Source organism: Phascolarctos cinereus, unplaced genomic scaffold (genome assembly GCF_003287225.1).
Source record: "Phascolarctos cinereus isolate Bilbo 61053 unplaced genomic scaffold, phaCin_HiC Scaffold_4;HRSCAF=312, whole genome shotgun sequence".
Lineage (NCBI taxonomy): Eukaryota > Metazoa > Chordata > Mammalia > Diprotodontia > Phascolarctidae > Phascolarctos > Phascolarctos cinereus.
The window spans coordinates 505,587,724-505,609,997 of record NW_027555847.1 but is presented as its reverse complement, the minus strand read 5'-3'; the positions used below and the strand labels follow the sequence as shown (position 1 = coordinate 505,609,997).

The 22,274-nt window shown below is 35.0% G+C and overlaps 1 protein-coding gene across 2 annotated transcripts in view; it reads left to right on the top strand.

The window, feature by feature from the left end:
• Window positions 1-22,274, top strand: part of YES1 (YES proto-oncogene 1, Src family tyrosine kinase) — a 99,667-nt gene that overhangs the window by 60,772 nt on the left and 16,621 nt on the right. For both annotated transcript variants that reach the window (XM_078153477.1, XM_020970681.2), the window contains exons 3-10: window positions 5,697-5,796; window positions 8,355-8,453; window positions 10,590-10,693; window positions 10,796-10,945; window positions 13,470-13,625; window positions 15,003-15,182; window positions 19,352-19,428; window positions 22,113-22,266. In XM_078153477.1, the coding sequence (XP_078009603.1) occupies window positions 5,697-5,796; window positions 8,355-8,453; window positions 10,590-10,693; window positions 10,796-10,945; window positions 13,470-13,625; window positions 15,003-15,182; window positions 19,352-19,428; window positions 22,113-22,266 (1,020 nt within the window). The remainder of the gene's footprint in view (window positions 1-5,696; window positions 5,797-8,354; window positions 8,454-10,589; window positions 10,694-10,795; window positions 10,946-13,469; window positions 13,626-15,002; window positions 15,183-19,351; window positions 19,429-22,112; window positions 22,267-22,274) is intronic.

The following is a 22,274-nucleotide window of genomic DNA, read 5'->3' as shown; positions in this document are numbered from 1 at the left end:
AATATTCTTTTATGAAAAAATATGACTTTAACCCAAAGGTTTCTCATCCTGTTACACCGTCAGTGTTTTTATTTTTCTGTCTTGTTAGATTTTCCAGTCCACAGCAGATTAGAAAAAGCAAATTAGAAGTGGCCAGAATATGTTTGTTTGGAGGGAATGACTACCTCTAGAGCCAATATTAGACTGGCAGTAGTAAGAACTTATAACCAGAAGTGTGTGTGAAGTCTTAAAAGTTTTTTTAAAAATCACTGGTTCTTGAGTCGTTTCATTTGTGTCCAACTCTTTGTGACCCCATTTTGAGGTTTTCTTGGCAAAGAACTAAAGTGGTTTGCTATTTCCTTCTCCAGATCATTTTACAGATGAAAAACTGAGGTAAACAGGGTTAAGTGGGTCACACAATTAGTCAATGTCTGAGGCTAGATTTGAACTCATGTAGATGAGTCTTCCATGTTCCAAACCCAGGGCTCTATCCTCTGTGCCACCTAGCTGCCCTAAAAAAAATCACTACAAACAGACAAATTTTTTAAAAAGCCAACAACTAAAGCCCTTTAGTGTATGTCCATTAGTGGTACACATTTTCATAGCCTTGAAGGCCTAACATAACAGTGGAATAATAAGAGCCAATAATGGCAGAATCAGAAAACAGTTACATTTTCTTCTATGTGTTTTGTTAAAGAAAGTATGGAAATGTGTAATACATTTTAGAAAGATTTCCATCCAAAATGATTAGAATAAAAATATTTTGGCGTTTAAAGTAGTAAGATTTAGCTGTCTTGAAAATTCACTTTAAGTAGAACATACAGTTCCCTTACAGTGACAAACAAGTGTGTTACTGTATGTTAATTTTTCTATCCCATCTTTGCACAGTTTCTGTTTTGGGAAGCAGAAACCAAGTAAGAAGAGAAAATCAAGACTGTTCTGGAACCTCATCTATTCTGCTTCATAAGTTTTTTTTTTTAATTCTGTTTTATAGTAATTTTATCAAAATAGTGGTAGTTGTCCTTTCTTATGTGTTAGTACCACTGCTTTTTACGTTTTAAAAATAATGCTGGAATAACAGCAGACTGACCTAGCATGCTAATTAAAATATATTAAAGACAATAAATATCTGACAGATTGAAAATTCCAGATTTTGAAGCAATATATATACCTTTTTAAAAATTTTATTTTGACCTTAAAACACTCAATATAGAGCATTCATAATATAACAAAAAAAACCCAAAAAGAGGATTCTGTATGAAACCATGAATTCTTATTTCATATTCCTTGCCTTTTTCAAAAATTTTTTAGTCTTTTATTTTCCCCCAATTACATGTAAAAACAATTTTTAACATTTATTTTTTAAAAATTCTGAGTTCCAAATTCTGTCCGTCTCACCTCTCCCTCTTCATTGAAAAGGCAAGTAATTTGATATAGGTTATACATGTGCATTCATGCAAAGCATTTCCGTATTAGTCATGTTGTGAGAGAAAACACAGACCAAAAAAAAAAACCACAAGAAAAATAAAGTTTTTAAAAAGTATGTTTCAGTCTGCATTCAGGCTTCATCAGTTCTTTCTTTGAGGATGGATAGCATTTTTTCATCATAAATCCTTCAGAATTGTCTTAGATCATTGTATTGCTGAGAATAATTAAGTCATATTACTGTGTATAGTGTTCTCTTGGTTCTGCTCACTTCACTTTTAAGTCTTTCTAGGTTTTTCTGAAATTATCCTGCTTGTCATTTCTTATAGCACAATAGTATTCCACCACAATCATATACTACAACTTGTTCAGCCATTACCCAATTGATGTGTATCCCCTCAATTTCCAATTCTTTGCCACCAGAAAAGAGCTGCTATAAATATTTTTGCACATATTGGTCCTTTTCCTCTTTTTTTTTTAATCTCTTTGAGGCACAAGACCTAGTAATGGTATTGCTGGATCAAAAGGTATGCATGGTTTTATAAGCCATTTGGGCATAGGTCCAAAGTCTCCTTGCCTTTTTTTAAAAAAGTGTATTATAAATTCTATAGGTTACTTTCAAACCATCTTGTCTTGTCTGTGCTTCCTTGTGAACTTCCTTTTTTTCTTATCTGTGCATTCAAAATAGTGGTTCAGTGATGCTTTTTTTCTTGGTATCACTATTATACTTTCCTTCCAACCCTACTTCCCCAATTAAAAGCCAAGAGAAGGAAAGGAGGGAAGAAAAAAAAACCTTGTAAGAAATAAACATATTCAAGAAAAATCCTACATAATGGACGTGCCCAAAAATGATCATCTGTTTCTGCACCTAGAGTTTTATCACCTCTGGGACAGAAGGTGGATAACATGCTTCATCCTCTGTGGACATGGTTAATCATTGGGTTAATCAGAATTCTTAAGTCTTTCAGAGTTTGTTTTTCCTTACAGTGTGCTGTCTTTGTATAAATTGTTTTCCTGGTTGTATTCACTTCATTTTGCAATGTGAAATTAACTTTTTCATTATTTCTTATGGTACATTAATATTCCATTATGTTCACATGCCCTAATTTGTTCAACTATTCCCCCAATTGATGGACAATCCCTTAGATTCTTGTTCTGCTTTTTTTCTCTCCTGTTTGTCTGTCTGTATCTTCTCCCTTTTTTGTCCTTTTAATCCCCACTTCATGATCAGAAGTTTTGTTTTGCTTGTGACTTCTCTCCACAGTATTATCCTCCCTTTCAGTTACCTGCTCTTCCCTTTCCCTGCTTTTTCCATGTAGTCTGATATATTTCTACCACCATACTCTTCATGTATGTGTTCAATCTTCCTTTGTCCATTTGAAATAAGAATAATTGATTTTATTTGTTCTCATCTGATGTTCACTCCCTCCATCTTCTTCATGATTGTGTACTTTTTATCATTTACCCCAGTTAGAAAAAATAGCAAACTCTACCCCTTCTTCCTACTTTCTATATTAGTATATTACTTTTATGCTTTATTCTTTTATCCTTTTTCAAACCTGCAGAACAGAGCCAGTTTACCCTCCAGTTCTTTTTTTTTAACTTGTTTCATACCCTTTAAGGACATTAAGATTTTAAAGGGATACATGTTTCTTCTCCCTCTATTATAATGTTAGCACTATGTCATCTTTTAGCTACTTCTAATTGCTCAAGTAAATTTGCTGTTCTGGGTTTCCCTGGACTCCTTGCTTCTCATTGGATTTCTTGATCTTATTCAGTCTATTTCAAACTTCAGAATTTTGTTAGAGTATTACATGAGAACTATGAGATCTTCTTCTCATTCAGGCAGCCTTGTCTGAAAGTCCCAGAATTCCTATCTTCAGTTAATGTTTTGACATTGAAGTAGTATATTTGTTGCATAAATATGTTCTATTACTTTTTTTTTTTGGCAATTAGGGTTAAGTGACTTGCCCAGGTCACACAACTAGTGTCAAGTGTTTGGTCTGAGTCCAGATTTGAACTCAGGTCCTCCTGACTTCAGGGCCGGTGCTCTATCCACTGTGCCACCTAGTTGCCCCTCTGTTACTCTTAAGAGCAGAATCCTGAAATGGCATTTTATTTTACAATCATAAATTGCTAACTTGTATATTAAAATGAACTCATTTTTAAGCATATTATATCTCATCATAAGTAAATGGTGTGCTTTACATAATCTCATTAATTTCTTAGCTGTGTTGCTAAAATTAGGATTACTTGGTACCAAAATATTAAGCTGTAAAAATAGGAAGATAAGGCAACACTACTATATAAAGTTCCTGATTAGGTTTTCATACCCAGAGTATTTTGAGAAAAATTTGTCCCCTTCTCAGGATAGAAATTTTACTGTTACTGACTAGTGATATCTATCAGTTTTGACTTTGATTCTCTGGTTCCATAGGATTTAGTTCCTATAGTTTCACAGAATATCTCTTTTGCTCCCCTACCTAACCCTAGCTTTGTTGAATCTGATCAGTCAGTGTGGGTACTCCCTGCCTTTGTACACACTACAACCCTCACTGAAACTGATCCTTGTTCTGTAGGATCTTCCCAACATACTGGAAGTTATGAAGGTCTATTAACATTGCTTGAGTATTATTGCAACACTCAGGCTTTTTAGCTCTTCTCCTGGGCCCTCCCTTCCTCTTCCTCCTCTTTACAAGACTGCTTCACATCCCTTTCTAACCATCCGTTTCCTGGATGATATCTTTTCATATGTAGCCAATTCTTAGTCATCACTTAGTAATATACTGAAGATTGATTATTTACCATCATTATGCATCTCTCCATTGCCTTTTGAGATCTCTGCAATTATTTATTCTTTTGGAGATTATGGTATTTACAATGATAGGCATCCATATAGCATCAGCAGGAGAATATTGATATTTTTAAATGGGAGCAGCCTGGGATTATTGAAATATAATGCAGTTTCCCCACATGTGTCTTAGGCTGTGCTCTTCCTCCTATTCAATTCTTGGCCCATGAGTCCAAAATACACATACTAATGAAACTGCAGTTTATAATCTGGACAACATTCATTCTTCAAACCCCTGATTCAACAGTTCACTTCAACGAGCATTTGTTAAGGACCTACTCTTTGCTAGGTACTGCACTAGGTGCTGTCAAAACAAAGAAACAAAACATTCCCAACTTATGAAGAACTTATAGTTCTACTGTTGGGGATACACTATACATATATATGTGGTTAAGTAAAAATTAAAAATATATAAAATGAATACAAAGTAATTTTGGGTAGGGGCATTAACAAATAATGGTTTCAGGAAAGTCATAGGATCATAGATTTAGAGTTGGAAGGGATCTCAGAGACCACTGAGTCCAACTGCCTCGTTTTACAAACAAGAATACTGAGGCTGAGAAAGTTTTAAGATACACCCACATGTTTAGTAAATTTGAAGCTGGATTAGAACTTGGTTCCCCTGACTTGAAATTCAACATGCACTGCCTCCGGCTTTTACTTGGAGGGGGCTTTGAGCTGAATCCTGAAGGGGAGCCAAAAGCTCCAAGAGTTCTTTCCAGACATGGGGGAATTATTTCCAGAAATGGAAAATGGGATATTGTATACTGTAGGCAATCAATCTAACTGGAATGGAGAGTGTGATATGCTAGGTACTGGGGATACAAATACAAAGAATGAAATAATCCCTACCTGAAAGGAACTTACATTTTAATTGAGGTGTTTAACAAACAGAAACATGTAGAAGATTTCAAAATGTATAGAGAATCCCTTTTCCATTTACACTGTATTGCAGGACATGAGGCACAGTTTGGTTCGGTTTAAAGAAAATTGGCTTAAGACAAAGAACCTGGATCACCTGCATTACTTTAAGTTGGTCACTTAACTTCTCTTGGTCTTAATTTCCTCATCTGTAAAACAAGGAGATTGGGCTAGACATTGTTCTAAAGACTCTTGTAGCTCTAAGCATTACCTTGTTTTGCCCCTTTAATATTGGTTATCCAGTGGTCATTGAACAAAGCTATCTCTGTGGCTAAGATCAGATAATTTTGTATGTTAAAATACTTCTGGGAGACACCTTAATGAAGGCAAGCCTTTAAAGATATATTTGGCCATACCTAATTAAATGTTTTTGTTCATTTGCAAAAACAACCAAAAAAAAATAGGATCTTGGAAAACATAGATGGGGGCAAGAATCGAAGTTTCAACTTTTTTATGAGAATTTTTTCTGCAGTCCTTATATACAGTTTGCCCACATGTTATATTTTTTTTTATCTGTTAGGTGGTGTTACTATATTTGTGGCCTTATATGATTATGAAGCCAGAACTACAGAAGATCTTTCTTTTAAGAAGGGTGAAAGATTTCAAATAATTAACAATACGTGAGTATTACAATGTTTCACTAGGAAGTACTGTTAAGTCAGCTTGTGATAATCAATATCAGTTTTAGTTAATAGTCTGTAAACTAGGGGTAAGGGACTTGTAGCCACTCAGAATATTTAAGGATAAAGTAATATTATAAAGCCATTAATATTAGTTAATAAGATTATAATTTCAGAGGTAGGATGGCTAATAATAACATTTTGAAGCTTTTAGCTCCAGGACACTATAGGTTTTGTATGAACAGTTCATATCTAATCATACTAGCTCAGCTAACTAGCTCAGATAACTTGGTCAAACCTCTTCTGTCTGTTTTGTATTACTTTGTCTCACTTTAAACAAAATTCATCATGTGAATTTTAAACATAGGTTTGTAATTTTTCTTCTATCATCCTCTCAAATCTCCAGTTCCTCTTCTCTTACTTACCATAAAGCCATAATATAAATTTGAAGTATATTTTAAAATACTTATGTAAGAAATAGTTTTATTTTCCTTATTAGTTTTTAGACCATATTAATTCAACTTTTTATATTTTTATTTTTCTCAAGAAAACACAAAAACTCGAGTCTCCAAAACTAAATGGTTTTACTGAGTGTGCCCCTTAATTGTTCCCTCTTCTTCTTCCAGTGTACCTGGCCTGCTTTTTTTTTTAAGTTATGACAGTTCTTCATAGTGAATACTGTAATTCATAAGCTTGATTCAAGCAAAATAACCCATTTACAACATCAGGAAAGGGTATATTTATCGTCTTCACTATTTTTTACTGAGAAGTTTTCGTGTCTTTTTAAAATTTTTAAAAATTTTTTTCCAATTACATGTAAAAACAGTTTTTAAGAGGGGCAGCTAGGTGGTGCAGTGGATAGAGCACCGGCCCTGAAGTGAGGAGGACCTGAGTTCAAATCAGGCCTCAGACCAAACACTTGACGCTTACTAGCTGGGTGACCCTGGGCAAGTCACTTAACCCCAATTGCCTAAAAATAATTAAAAATTTTTTTAAAAGATCCCTTTTTTAAAATTTTGAGTTCCAAATTCTTTCCCTTTCTTCCCTCCCCTCTCACTGAGAAATTTTATGTCTTAAAATGTTTTCAGTGTGCAAATATCTGATGATGCAGTGTTTTATGTGAGAGAACCAAACAATTTTGATTTTTAACAGTGTTTTAATTTACATATTTAATTGTATTATTGACATGAGGTGTGTTTTCTCCTCATTTTGCCCTGCTTTGAGGGAAAAAACACTATTTTGATTTACAAAACAAATAAATTAGGCAATAACTATTTGTATTGTCATAGGAGTATCAGTGTTACAGAATAAGCTTGTCTTAACATATGATTGGCTTTAAAAATATTTTTCATTTCTAAAATGACAGGTATACTTATATGTAAACTTAGTGGAATCTTTTTTAACTTGTGTTCATAATTGCAAGGCTGGTCAGAAATGCATTTAGTTATTGTATTCTTGCTTTTTGGGGGGAAATCCTGAGAATATTTTAGGTAATAATAAACAGATTCCCTATTATAATTATTCAGTGTTAATATCTTGCTTACTAGAGTGATAGGTATCTTAATCTTCTTCTGAAATGAATGAAAGATGCAGTAAAGTTTTTAATGTAATGTTAAAAAATGAATCATAAGACAATTTGGACAATTAGTAAAAATTTATCATTGCTCCTCAGATTGCTTAATTTTAAGGATTTTTTGTTTTAAATCCTTTTGGTTTTGAAAGAATTACACAAGAGAGAGCCTTTATGTTCTTATATTTTTTTGATAGTTTGATGGATCTGTGATCTGTCACCTAGGTACTTCCTTTACAAGTGCAGATCATAATTACCACTCCCCTATCCCTTCAAGCAATACATCTTGTGCAGTTCTTGTCTATATCGTCCCATTAATCACCTCTGTAGAAGATCTACCTGAAGTGTCAGGAGGCCTTTCTCCATTATCTTATTTTAATATTTTCAGGTTACCAGCGCAACACGTCCAGTTGTTATTGTTCACTCTTTTACATATTGGAGTGGCTCACCTTATTTTTCCAGTCATACAGGTCAAATCAATTCATTAAACCTTTATTAATCAACTGCCGTGTTCAGGGCATCATAGTAGTTGTCAAATTAATGAGTCATTTCTTGACCTGATGGCATTTAAATTCTACTGAAAGAATAGAATATGCAAAGAAAGAAAAAAATGCAAGGTAGTTTGAGGAGGAAGTGTACACTAACAACTGAGGAAATCAGAGAAGCTGGCTCCTTAGCAGAGCCTTGATTATTTTGTAACACCGCTTCTCAAATACAAATTCTCACTTGCTTTTTTTATGACCAAACTAAAAAATAGTATTGCTAGTTTGGAATAGCAGAATGTAAAGATTCATGATATATCAGGATTCCCTTGATTTGTGTAAGTTATTTTAGTGTGTCAAAGTCCAAATACTAATCAGGTTAACAAAAATAACAAGAACAACAAAAATTGAAGTATACCTCTTGCTAAAACTTAAAATCACATTACATATATTATGTCTTGGTTATTAACATGTCTATCTTGTAATTGCTATTGTATTTGTTACAGGGAAGGAGACTGGTGGGAAGCAAGATCTATAGCTACAGGAAAGACTGGATATATCCCTAGCAATTATGTAGCTCCTGCAGACTCCATTCAGGCAGAAGAGTAAGGCACTACTTCATATTTTATTTATACTTTTTTCAAATGTGTTTCAACATACATTCTACTATGATGTAATGACCACAAAATTTTATGCCAATATTAATACTACTGATGTATCCTATTAATAGAAGATGTTATGTGAAACTCAATAATTCAGTGATAAACACTTAGAGTAAGATTATAAAAAGTGAGTATTCAGTAAAAATGATTTTAAAAGTTACAAGAAGTCCTGGATCCTTTGACAATCCAATAGTGGAACATCCCTCTCCCCCCATATTTATCCTAGAAGCCATTTTCAAGTTCTGCAGTTTTACGCATTTAAAAAAAAGTTTGCCCTTTATCCCAGGTAGTCATTGGTAATACTAACTTAAAATGAGCTTATTATGTAAACTTTAAACTTTGTGTCTTTCTTGTAATTTCTTCCTTGTAAAATAATAGAAAAAAAATCAGCAAGTCACTTAATTTCTCAAAATCTTATTTTTCTTCTCTGTACAGTAAGAGGGATTGGATTGCATCACCTCAAAGGTCCTTTCCAGCTCTACATTTTTTATAATAGCTCTAAATTTTTGATTCTCTCTATCTTTCCTTTGGCACTTACAAATAATGTGTTCATTTTAGGCAAGGCATTATAGTGCAGTGGATAAAGTGCTAGACTTTGATTCTGATCCTGTGTTGGGCAGTTTACTAGCTATGAGGACACAGGCTAGTCACATAATTTCCCTAAACCTGAATTTGCCTCATTTGTAAAATGGGAGCAATAATAATGTACTAAAATACCTATCACACAGGGTTGTTGTAAAAAGCAAATGGAATCAAGCGTATAAAATGCTTTATGAACTTTGAAATGCAGTGTAGATTTCAACTATATTTGTACTATTAGAGATTTTTTCATTTTAGCTGTTATATAAATATTCTATATTCCAAATATAGAACACAGATTCATTTTATTTTATTATTTTGTTTAGTTTTAATTAATATTTCTTCCAAGGATATAGAAAGGATAACATAAATTTTGCTGTTTATATCTGTCAAAAGTGATCAGTTTACTTTATTAGGAAAATTCACAGGAGTAAATTACTCTAACTTTTCCATTCACTTGGCATAGTTATTGCTAATTTATTGTGTTAGTTTATTAATGTGTATGTCTGTAGGTAGGATGGAATAAAACCTCAGTAATTGAGATCCTTCCTAATGAAAAATTCCCAATAATTTGGATATGATATTAATGATTCTGATTGCATATTGGATATATAGATACATAGCCAGGGCATATAGTATGGATGCTACTGTCATGGATGCCACTGTATTATCTCCTGCCACATTTTCACCGTTTTTACTTGGTGCCGCTATTAACACAGATGAGTCATATTTATTCATTCTCTGCCCTTGCTGCTCACCGGTGAACTATCGGTATTTTTATAAATGAAATTTCTATTGATGATGTTCCTATTAGAGGTTTGTATGTGACAGTAGGCTCAAAGCTTTTTTTTCTTCATGGTTCAGTATGCTTTGCTGTATGAGTTACATACAGCATGCCACCTGAGAGTCAGACTTGCACATGCATTTGCAAGTGTAGGTTCCATGGAGTTTGCAGTATGCCTTACTAAACATCCCTCAGCACATCCTTTGAATAGCACTGTCCTAGAGTAGGAGGCAGCTACATGGGACAGTGGGTGGAGTGCCAGTCCTGGAGTCAGGAAGACTCATCTCCTTGAGTTCAAATCTGGCCTCAGATAGCTGTGTGACCCTGAGCAAATCACTTAACCCTGTGTGCCTCAGTTTCCTCGTCTATAAAATGAGCTAGAGAAGGAAATAGCAGTATCTTTGCCAAGAAAACCCCAAATGGGGTCACAAAGAGTAGGACATAGTCGAAACAACTGAATAACAACAAAAAACCCAGAGAGTTGGCTATAAAATAATTTTAAGTATTTTCACCTGTGCCAAAAATTTACATGAAAAAATTTTAAATCACTTTCTGTATTTAATTCTTTAGCTTTTCTTATGATATTTTCAGCTACCTGAATTCTTTTTTTCCAACCAAATACCTTACTATCATTGATTTTTTTTCCCTGTTGCGTCTTTGTAATTTTCCTATCCTTGATTCCATCTTTACATCCTAACACATCATTTCCCCTCCAGATGGTATTTTGGCAAAATGGGCAGAAAAGATGCTGAGAGACTGCTTTTAAATCCTGGAAACCAGCGAGGTATTTTCTTAGTAAGAGAAAGTGAAACCACCAAAGGTATGGTCCTTGTTAAATTGATGTATTTCTATAGCTGAAATAGTAAATGCTTTCCATAATTGTATTTTAAGAAAGATACAATAAAACGATTCATTTTTCTAGGTGCTTTTTCCCTTTCTATTCGTGATTGGGATGAGATAAGGGGTGATAATGTGAAACACTACAAAATTAGGAAACTTGACAATGGTGGATACTATATCACAACCAGAGCACAATTTGATACTTTGCAGAAACTAGTCAAACACTACACAGGTAGGTGAATATTTTAAAGTTAAGTGTAGCTACTTAAATATCATAAATTTTAAAACGTAAGATTAGTAATGTGTCTTCAATATGCTTCCTCAGCTGGGTTCTCACTGAAGCAAGGCAGTCCTTTTATTATTAGTCCCTAATTGATTCCCTACCTCACTCTCCACAGAAGCTATTACAGACCTTCTCTTTCCTCTTTAAGTCTCCCACATCTTTCCCTCCTCTCCTCAGCACCTTCCCTTTTACATCACTGAAAAAATTGAGGCCGTTTGATGTTAGCTACCATTCTCTCTATCATAATCTGCCATTCTGTCCTTCTTTCTGCTGATGTCTGACAAAGAATTAGCCCTTCTCCTTGCCAAGGCCAACTCTTCTACACTTACACTTGATCCCTTGCATCTCCTCTGGCAGATTTTATACTTAATCACACCTCCTTTCAGATCTTCAACTTCTCCTTATCAGATGGTTCTTTACTGCCTTCAAACAGGCCTAAATCTTCTTTTTTGTTTGTTTGGGGTTTTTTTGTTTTTTTGGTGAGGCAATTAAGTAACTTGCCCAGAGTCACACAACTAGTAAGTGTCAAGTGTCTGAGGCTGGATTTGAACTTAGGTCCTCCTGACTCTAAGGCTGGTGCTCTATCCACTGCACCCTCTAGCTGCCCCAATCTTTTCCATTTGCAAAAAGCCTCTCTAAGCCGTACCATCCCCTCATCGTATAGCTCTCTTCCCTTTCTCAGCCAGACTCCTTGAAAAATTGTCCACCTTTGCTGTTTCTCCTTCCTTTTTTCTCACTTATTTCTCCATTCTTTGTATGTCACTCACTTCCTATATCATCACGTTACTAAATGCTTTCTTCAAAATTAGTAACAGTGACTTCAGTGTCAAATCTAATGGTCTTTTCTCAGTTTTCATGTTTTTTAACTAATCTGCTACATTTGATACTGATTGTACTGTGTTCTTGTCACTACTTTTTTCTGATTCGTTTCCTTACTTGTCTGACTCTTTCTTCTCATATTCCTTTTCTATCTCATTGTCTACATCATACCTCTTAACTGTAGATGTTTCCCCAAAATTCTGTCTTAGGATTTCTACTCTCATGATGACCTCATCAGCTCCTAGTCTGTCATGTCTTTACAAATGAATCCCAGATCTACATATATAGCCCTAGTCTGTACCTACATCTAGGTCCGTTATCAATAATTGCATTCGACACTCATGTGTCTAAAACTGAACTCATCTTTCCTTCTAAACCTTTCAGTCTTCTAAACTTCTGTTGAAGATTGAAAGATACCAGCATCCTTCCAGTCTTCCAGGTTTTTGATCTTAGCATTTTCCTGGACTCCTCACCTCATCTCTTGCATCTGACTCCTCTTCATATACACAGGTACTGCTTTAAGTCAGGTCTTAATTAGTCTCCATTCCTTAAGGCTCTCAACACCAGTGTCCCTCATATACACTGCTGCGAAAGTAATTTTCCTTCAGCACAGATCTGACCTTGAGACTCTCCTATTCATTCAACTTCACTGGCTTTCTTTTGCCTCTAGGACAAGGGTCCTTATCCTGGAATCTATGAACTTGTTTTTGTTTTTGTTTTTTAAACACTTTGCAAACTATATATTTTTTATGCTAACTATATCTCAATATAATTTTTTACCTTTGTAATCCTATGTGCGTTATGCATTTAAAAACAATATTCTGAGAAGTGATCCATTAGCTTCACCAAACTGCCGAAGGTGTCCATGACGTAAAAAAAGTTAAGAACCCCTCCTCTATAAAAAAAATAATAATTTTAAAAAACCTCCTGTTTAGCTTTTGAAAGCTATATAACCTGGTCCCAGCCTCTTTTGAGCCTTATTGGACATCACTACTCTCCTACACTTTGAGATCCAGCCACATCGGCCATCTTTCTGTACCTCATATATAGCTACATCTAGCTATAACTACACTGGCTATCTGCCATGTTGGAGTATACTACGTTCTTACTTTCAGCTTCATAGATTTCTTTCTTCCTTTAAGACATAGCTCAAGCACCATATGTATGAAACTTTTCCTGATGTCCCCAGCTGCTAGTGTCCTCCTTCCCTCTTAAGTATTTAACTACTTTCATGGATTTATTTTTATTCACTTTATATTTATGCTGTGTATGGTTTTTTATGTACTTGTCTCATCCACTAAAATGTAGGCTCATTGTGAGTAGGTACTGTTTCGTTTTTTCACTTATGTCCTCAGTGCCTAGCATGTAGTGTGCATGCACTTAAGAAATACTTGTTGATCAATTGACCCACCTTTTTTTATAGATGTTTCTGAGTAAGTTTAGCATTGTGTTGTTTGTATGTTTATATGAGTTTTGTTATTTAAAATTTTTATTAGAAAAGAAAATAAGAATTTTTTTTAGTGCTTACTGTGTTCTGGCCTCTGTGTTCATTGCTTTTATAAATATTACTTCATCTGATAAAGAAAATTTATTGGATACAACTTAATTTTTCTAAGTAACGAAATTTCAAGTGCACTTATATTTAATTCTCCAGAACATGCTGATGGCTTATGCCATAAGTTAACAACTGTGTGTCCAACTGTGAAACCTCAGACACAAGGTTTGGCAAAAGATGCTTGGGAAATTCCTCGAGAATCTTTACGTCTAGAAGTTAAGCTGGGCCAAGGATGTTTTGGTGAAGTATGGATGGGTAAGAAGCAGTGACTTTTAAAAAATCTTTTGCTCCAGACCTGTGGTTTCCTTGGTGAGGGTGATTCCTCCAAATGGAATCTCTTGCCACTGATACTGAATCACCCAGTTATATTATTTTATTTGAGATATGTAGATATGAACTAAAATATTACAATTGAAAGATAATTTTAACATTAATATTGAAAACTTTAGTGGACTAAAGGTAATGAATGATTCATAGTGATTTGGCATATGTATAAATTAAGAGCTCTAGCTAATGTCAGAACTGCCAACATCAGCAGGAGAATGTTTTTTCAGCACTAGGAAAGATAAAGGTATGAAATTCTCTGGCTAGTCATAACTAACAACAATAGCTAACATTTATATAGCACTTACCGCGTACCAGGCACTGTGCTAAATGCTCTACAGTAATTATTTCATTTAATCTGCTCAAGAACTATGGGAGGTAGGTGCTATTACTATCCTCCTTTTACAGATGAGGAAACAAAAGCAAACAGTGGTTAGGTGACTAGTCCAAGGTCACCCAGTTAGCAAGTATCTGAGTCTAGATTTGAACTCAGGTCTTCTTGACTCCAGGCCCAGTGTTTTATCCACTGTTCCACCAGCTGCCTATGGTTTGAAATATTTGCTAAAGAAGAAAATAAGAGTAACATCGTGGGAGTAGGAATGTATTGTAGCATAGAATCAGCGTCTTGGATTTCAGAATCCTGTGAAGAATCCAGATATTTGGAATGAATCAGTTTGTCAGGCAGCTATAATTTTTGTCAGTGTATCTCTTCCACTAACACAGATCACCATCCCTCTGTAACTTAATAGATGTTCTCTAAACAGTCCTGTGACCAAGATTTATTATATGAAAGCCAACTAGATGATAAGATTTTCTGAGGACTTAGTGCCCTTAGATAATAAGCATCCCTTAGTGGGCTTATTGTTGAGCCTTTTCCAGCTTGGAAGATCCTGCCAGAGCTTGTTCTCTGCTATCGTGGTCTTTGAGAACCCAGAGTGTTTCTGAGAACACCCAAGATAGGCATTGGGGTAAGATTTGAGTGGAGGAGTACAGTTTTTAATAACACATCTTAAAGACATTCTTTCCATTTCAACAGCCTTGTAAGTTGGGATAGTCAGTCTGTTATGTGATAGCCAATCTTTTGCATAATTGGTAACATCCCCATACTTATCCTTTTTTTTTTCTTCCAGATTCCAAGCATCTCAATAAGATTCATGTTCTATAAAATTTGTAGCTGTTACTTGTTTTATCTGCCTCAATTTGACTTTTGCTCTTGTTTTTACCGTGAAACTTGAAATTTGGCACAGATGGCTTCAGTTGAAAATCCTCCAAAACTAGCCAAAATAACAGAAGTTGTTGTTTCCCTAGGAACATGGAATGGAACCACAAAAGTAGCAATCAAAACACTAAAGCCTGGTACAATGATGCCGGAAGCTTTTCTTCAAGAAGCTCAGATCATGAAGAAACTAAGACATGATAAACTTGTTCCACTATATGCTGTTGTTTCTGAGGAACCAATTTATATTGTCACTGAATTTATGTCAAAAGGTATGTGTTCATGAATAGATGAGTAGACATGAAGGTATTCATGTCATTAAAAATGTTTTTTAAAGACTATTTTGGAATAATTATTCATATGTATAAGATTTTTTGTCCTGTTATATTTCTAAAAAGATATTTTCAACAAAGCAGATTTTTTTAAAATATAAGCATGTGAAATTTTGTGGTTTTTCTAATGGGAAAGTGTGAGAGATTTTTACCAGTTATTTGGAAAAGTATGGACAAAAAGTAAAAGTTTTGAATGGGGTATATCTGACTATAGGAATGGAATAAATAGAAAAATAAGGTGATTAAAAAGGCACCATAAGAAATAAAAATTAAAGCAGCAAGAGAAAAATACTCATGTTTAGAGCCTATGATAAATCAAATTGGGTCCAAAACAAGCCAAGGAATAAACCAGTGAAATGTACAGGTGGTCCTTGATTTAAGTACATCCAACTTGGAAACATCCCAATATACAAATGGCTGCCTCATCATCATGATAGTTGGAACCCTACTTCTCTTTATATATATATATGACACCCCTCCTACCCATATCTAACTCAGACCTTGCTTCTCATTTTATACTGTAATGTGGATATAGAGAAATGTCTTTAATAAGAACAGGTAGTGATAGGAGAAAGCTGAGTAAATTCCTAGAGTTGCTACCCACCTTCTCTCTCCTTCTACCCAGAAGAACTCCATTAATCCCCAAGGAATTGATCTGACTTTTCACCAGAATGACTCTGCCCTAGATTTCTGTGAGAGAGATGTCCAGACTAAGGCTTTTGGAGGAGGAGGGGAGAAGAAGAGGGAGTAGAGATAGAAGTGGGAATGAGTCAACAGAAACTGAGAAACAGAACCTAGTTTTTTTGTTGATTTTTTTTTAATTGTTTGTTTTTAGTATTTTTAAATGCATCTACCCACCCACTACCTGTTCCCTACCTCCTCTCCCTTCCCCCCATGTGAATTAAAACAAAAACCAGATAATTCAGTATGTAACTACATAGTCTGGCAAAACAAATTCCCACACTAGCCATGTGCAAAAATATATGTATCTTTTTGCATTTTAAATTCATTCCCTATCAGGTATGTGGCATATTTTTTCATTCTTTTGGACTCATGGTTTATCATTGCCTTGATTAAAGTTGTAAAGACTCTTAAAATTATTTTTTGCTATAATGTTTTTGTAATTTAATTGTTCTAACATTTCTCACTTTGCTCTGTATCAGTTCATAATGTTCTTTTCAGTTTCCTCTGAAATTACCCACTTCATCATTTCTCATGGCATTTACTACAATTCTTTTAGCCTTTCCCCAATAGGAGGACCTTCCCCTCCTTAATTTTCAATATCCGGCTATGAATTAATCAATCAGTATTTATTAAGAACCTGTTATGTGACAGACCTGTGCTGTGTTCTGGGGATAACAATGAGGCAAACAATAGTACATGCCTTAAAGGAGCTTTTAGTCTAATGGAGGAGATGACATGCAAACAAATATATATAAGTAAGCTCTATACAGGATAAATAATTAACAGAGGGAAGGCACTGGAATTAAGAGAGGTTGTTGATTAAGGCTTCATATAGGAGGTGGGATTTTAGTTGGGACCTAAGGAAGCCAGGGGGGTCAGTAGTTGGAATTTTGAGGAGGAACATTCCAGGCATGGGGACACATTCAGATAATATGTCTGGAGCTGAGAGATGGAGTGTTTTGTTCATGGATCAGCCAGGAGGCCAGTGTGTCACTGGATCGAATAGTATGTAGGTAGGGAGTAAGGTGTAAGAAAACTGGAAGGGGAAAAGGCAAGCGCAGAGCATTTTGTATTTGATTTTATAGGCAATAAGGAGCCACTGGAGTTCATTGGGTAGGAGGGTGACAGGATTGGACCTGTGCTTTAGGAAAATAATTTTGCAGCAGAATGAAGGGTATTTTGCAACGAAAAGATGAAAAGAGCTGCTATAAATATTTTTGTACATATAGATCCTTTTGTTCTTTCTTTGATTTCTTTCAGATATAGGCCTGGTAGGAAAGTTGGATGAAAGAGTATGTACAGTTTCATAACTTTCTGTGCATAGTTGCAAATTGTTTTACAGAATATCCAGACCATTTGTTTTCCCACAGACCCTCCAACATTTATCATTTTCCTCTTTTGTCATCTTTTTCAGTTTTGCAGATATGAGGTAGAACCTCAAAAGTTGCTTTAGCTTGCATTTTTCTGATTATTAGTGATTTAGAGTATTTTTTCATATGCTTATTGATAGCTTAGATTTCTTTTTTTTTTTTTGAAAACTGCTGGTTCATATCTTTCCACTACTTATCTATTGGGGCAGTAAATGGTGCTATCATAACTCCCTGTTTTATAGATGAGAAAACTGAAGCAGACACAGGTTAAGTGACTTACCCAAGGTTACACAACTTGGGTAGCATCTGAGGTCAGATTTGAATTCCAATCTTCCTAGCTCTGGGTCCAGCACTCTGGACACTGAACTACCTAGCTGCCAATATAAGGAGACCCAAGATAGTAAGAAAGTACTTAGCTGCCACTGAAGAGTTTGTCAAACTATACCACAAGGTAAGTACTTAACCTCCTATTGTCAGTGATTTCTGAAAGGTCATTGAAGTCCTAGGGCTAGAATTCAGCAAATATCCTTTTGACCTTGATTTTGATTCCAGATAATAAGATAAAACATAGTTATAGAATTCCTGTGGAAGTTTAGTTAATGTTTTACTTCATCAGATACAGCTGCAGTCACTTTAAATGTCTGCACACTCTGAAGAATCATCTTTCCCAAAACCATTCAATCTCTCTCATTATTGTCTCCCAGGATTCTCCTTTCCACCTGGTCAAACATGAACTCTAGAGATACTTCTATTAGCTGAATTTAATAAAATACTTTTTCTTCCTCTATCTGATCATTGCCCTGATATTTCAAGGAGGAGCTCTTCGTCTGCTGGATGATCTAGTGTTTTCACCTATCCAACTCTTTGTGACCCCATTTAGGGTTTTCTTAGCAAAGATATTGGAATGGTTTGCCATTTTCTTCTTCACCTCATTTGACAGATGAGGAAACTGAGGCAAACAGGGTTAAGTGACTTGCCCAGAGTCACACAGCAAGTTTAGTATCTGAGGCCAGATTTGAACTCACAAAGAGCAGCCTTCCAGACTCCTGGTCAGGAAGGGTAAAGTCTGGTGCTCTATTCATTGTGACACCTAGCTGCTTCTCTGCTGAATAGATCTCTTTAGAACCTGGTTAAGCCTTTGATAAGAATGATTAAGTATGGCTAAGGCCAGCAATGGCAAAATTTGATAGCCTCTTTCAGTCTTCATCTTTCTAGCTATCTTAATATCTTTTGATACTGTTAATTATCTGTTTGTAGATATTTTCTAAATTCAATTTAATGCAACAAGAATTTAGTTAAGCACAGTTATCCTTTCCCTGTTGCAGTTTTGATGTATCGTGGGTCAGCATAAGAAATTAAATGGGAATTTGGAGGGGAGTTTTGCAGAAGCCAAAGATGACAGAGACTTTGACCAAATGCTTAACCCAAATTTTACTCCCTAGATCACATAGTCTTCAATCCAGTGACACACTGGCCTCCTGGATGATCCATGAACAAAACACTCCATCTCTCAGCTCCAGACATATTCTTTGAATACTCAGACCCAGTTGATGTGTTAGTTCTGCTGAACTTCTTACCTTCTCTTCTTTGTTATAAAATATGGTTATTTGGGTGTGGGAAGAAAAATATATTTATTGGGACATTAAGATGGTATAAAAACAAATTACTTTAAAAAAGAAAAGTCTAAAATGTCATGTAGAACTTTTAGAATAGGTTAGGGTAGGACATTATTACAAGAAAGCTGGAAAACACTGACTTCAGTTGGAAGTCTGCTAAGTGGTATTTGTTCCTCTTCCTTTTTCTCCCTTCCCATCCCTCACTTTAGGGATTGGGGGATGTGGGAGTTCCAAGATGGAAGTAACCAGGGAAGAAGGTGGGGAAAGGTAAACATTATCTTGAAGGTTTCAAGAACTTTCTCTGAAACATCTCAAGATAGTATTTTTAAAAATTGATACTAAAATGTTATTAAGAGGTAGGATGTTAAAGCTCAAAAATATTGTTTTGTAATTTATCCTTTTTGTTTTGCTTCTCTTTTAAAAAATGTTTCTATTACAGGAAGCTTATTAGATTTCCTTAAGGAAGGAGATGGAAAGTATTTGAAGCTACCACAGCTGGTTGATATGGCTGCACAGGTACTTCTTTATGTATATCTATATGTGTGTGTGTGTGTGTGTGTGTGTGTATATATATATATAGAGAGAGAGAGAGATAGATAGATATATATATATCTATATATATATATCTATATATATCTATAAATGGCTTGAGAATACCTAAAAATTAAGACAAATCCTAGAAAGTATAGTGTTTTTTATCATCGAATTGAGCAGAGAGACCATGAATATTACCTAGTCCAACTCCTTCATTTTGTAGGTAGAAACTAAGAGAGGCAGCTGGGTAGCTTAGTGGTAGAGCACCGGCCTTGGAGTCAGGAAGACCTGAGTTCAAATCCGGCCTCAGACACTTGACACTTACTAGCTGTGTGACCCTGGGCAAGTCACTTAACTCCAATTGCCTAAAAAAAAAATTTTTTTTTTACAATACATTTGAAAACTAAGGTCCAGAGAGGTTAAGTGATTTGTCTGAGGTCACATAGCTGACTGGTATCGGAGCTAGGACCAGGAACCCAAGTTTTCTTTTTCCTAATCATTTTTGCTTTCTACTACATCATTGTCTACTTTTTAAAAAAATCTAAATAACAAAGTTTTATTATTTATATTTGGGGAACTGCTGTACTTGTAAAGAAAAATTCATAAATTTTTTGATACATTTTGTTTCGATACTAGAGATGCTTCCTAGCAAATGCCCAAACAACATATATTTTTAAAATTAATTCCCAGAGAAGATAGTTTGATTATCAGTTATTAAAAGAAAGGAAAGATGTGCCCTTTAGCTTTGGCAATGTGGTGTTTACATCGTATTTTATCAGATTCATTACATCTCCTTATTAAATTTATTTACATTTTGGTAGTCATATATTTGTGCCTCTACTTTTCTTGCTTATCCATGAAATTTTAATACATCCCATGGACATTAAATTTTCCTATTTTGAAATCTTTAATTTCATCAGATAAATTACAAGAAATAAAAAATGAACGATTGCTTTACTTATCATAGACAATGTATAAACTGTATTGGACGTTGACATTTGGACATAGTTCAAAATAGTAACTTAATAAGTCATTAAAGAGAGCAATATTGTGTAGTGGAAATGAGTACTGGTTTTACAGATGGAAGACTTGAGTTCAAGGGCAAGTTTTGCAACTTAATAACTTTTTAACTTTGAACAACTCACCTAATCTCTCTGAGCCTAGAATTCTTATTTAGAATAGAGATGATAATACCTGCCATTGAGGGTTTCTGTGAAGATCAAATGAGATTAGGTATGTGAAAGGAAATTACAATAACAGTTTATGTGTCTGTTACTGCTACAAAGCACTTTCAAACTATAAAGCAATATAACAAGCCTAAGATAGTACCATCTTATGTACTTTACTGATCTGTGATTTTTTTTGTCAGTGTGAATGTGGGCTTTCCCTTTACTACTACAGATGAGAATTCCTCCAGTCAATTAACAGGCAGTTATTAAATACCAACTATATATGCCAAGCACTATGGTTGGCTCTAGGGATACAAGAATAGACTGAGGTGGTTGCTTAGAATTCTTGTAGTCAAAAAATTCATCACCCTGTAACCAACCTGGTGATTAGCCCCTGGAAACTTATCCAGGCTTATCGTTCAATAACAGACATACAGTGTGTTATGGGGCCCGTATTCAAAGTCTTTCTAGCTTGGTAAATGGTCTGCCAGAGCTTGCACTCTGTGGGCAAATCCTTCAACAACCCATGGACAATCACTTCATGATGATGCAACAGAACAGAACTTTTATGGAGAATTATTCTGCAGTTTAGCATATATATATATATGTATTTTCATTTGCTTCTCTTTTGGCTTAACAGAAAAGACTTTGTGTTTGGAAGGTTTATTATATAGAACCATAGTAATAAATTTTGAGTCTAAAATGATTGAATAACATAGTCAATATGCATTTAGGGATGTTCCTGATCTTTGGATTTATGTGGACAAAATTGTTTTATGAGCCTGGTATCCCTCATTAAGTACTTAAATATAGAAGGGTAACTCAAGGAATTTCATATTCATTGGTGTGTTGGTGTGTTAGCTTTCTGACACATAGCCAAGCCTTTAGGCATTCTGGACCCATTCCAATACTCTTGTAGTCCTTACTAGTTAGAAGATGCATGAAGCATCTTGTTTCATACACATATTCCCAGCGCAGATTAAAGCACGTGCTTGGTATGCCCCTTCCATGGATTCATGTTGGGCTGTGTGAAATCTGCAGTTCTTTGTGGTGGTGGTGATAGTTTATCTTCATTGGCAGTGCTTATGAATGTGTATGATAATTAGATATATTAGTTTACTTAAAAGTCTTAGCCTGGAATGGACTGATGAACCTCCATACCAATACCCTTTCAAATTCCTATTCTCCACTCTCCTGGAATAATGCTGATATAGTCAAATGACTGCTAGAAATGTTAGGATCATAGAACCAGTATAGTATTTTCATAAGTCGAGAGGTGAGCAAAAACTCACTATGCCAAATCCAACCCTCATTTTTTTCCTCAATGTTAACCTGATTTCATTATCATTAAACTGGTATTTCTCCCTTTATCTGTTAAAAATGCGTGTTAACAGCAATTTGCATTTCTAACCTTGCAAAGCATGTCATTTTGACAGTTATCTAACTTGTATCTAAAGTAAAGTCTCTTAAATTGTTCTGTTTGGGTTTCTTCTCAAGATTGCTGATGGTATGGCATATATTGAAAGAATGAACTACATCCACCGAGATCTTCGAGCAGCTAACATCCTTGTAGGAGATAATCTTGTTTGTAAAATAGCAGATTTTGGATTAGCAAGGCTAATTGAAGACAATGAATACACTGCAAGGCAAGGTAAAACT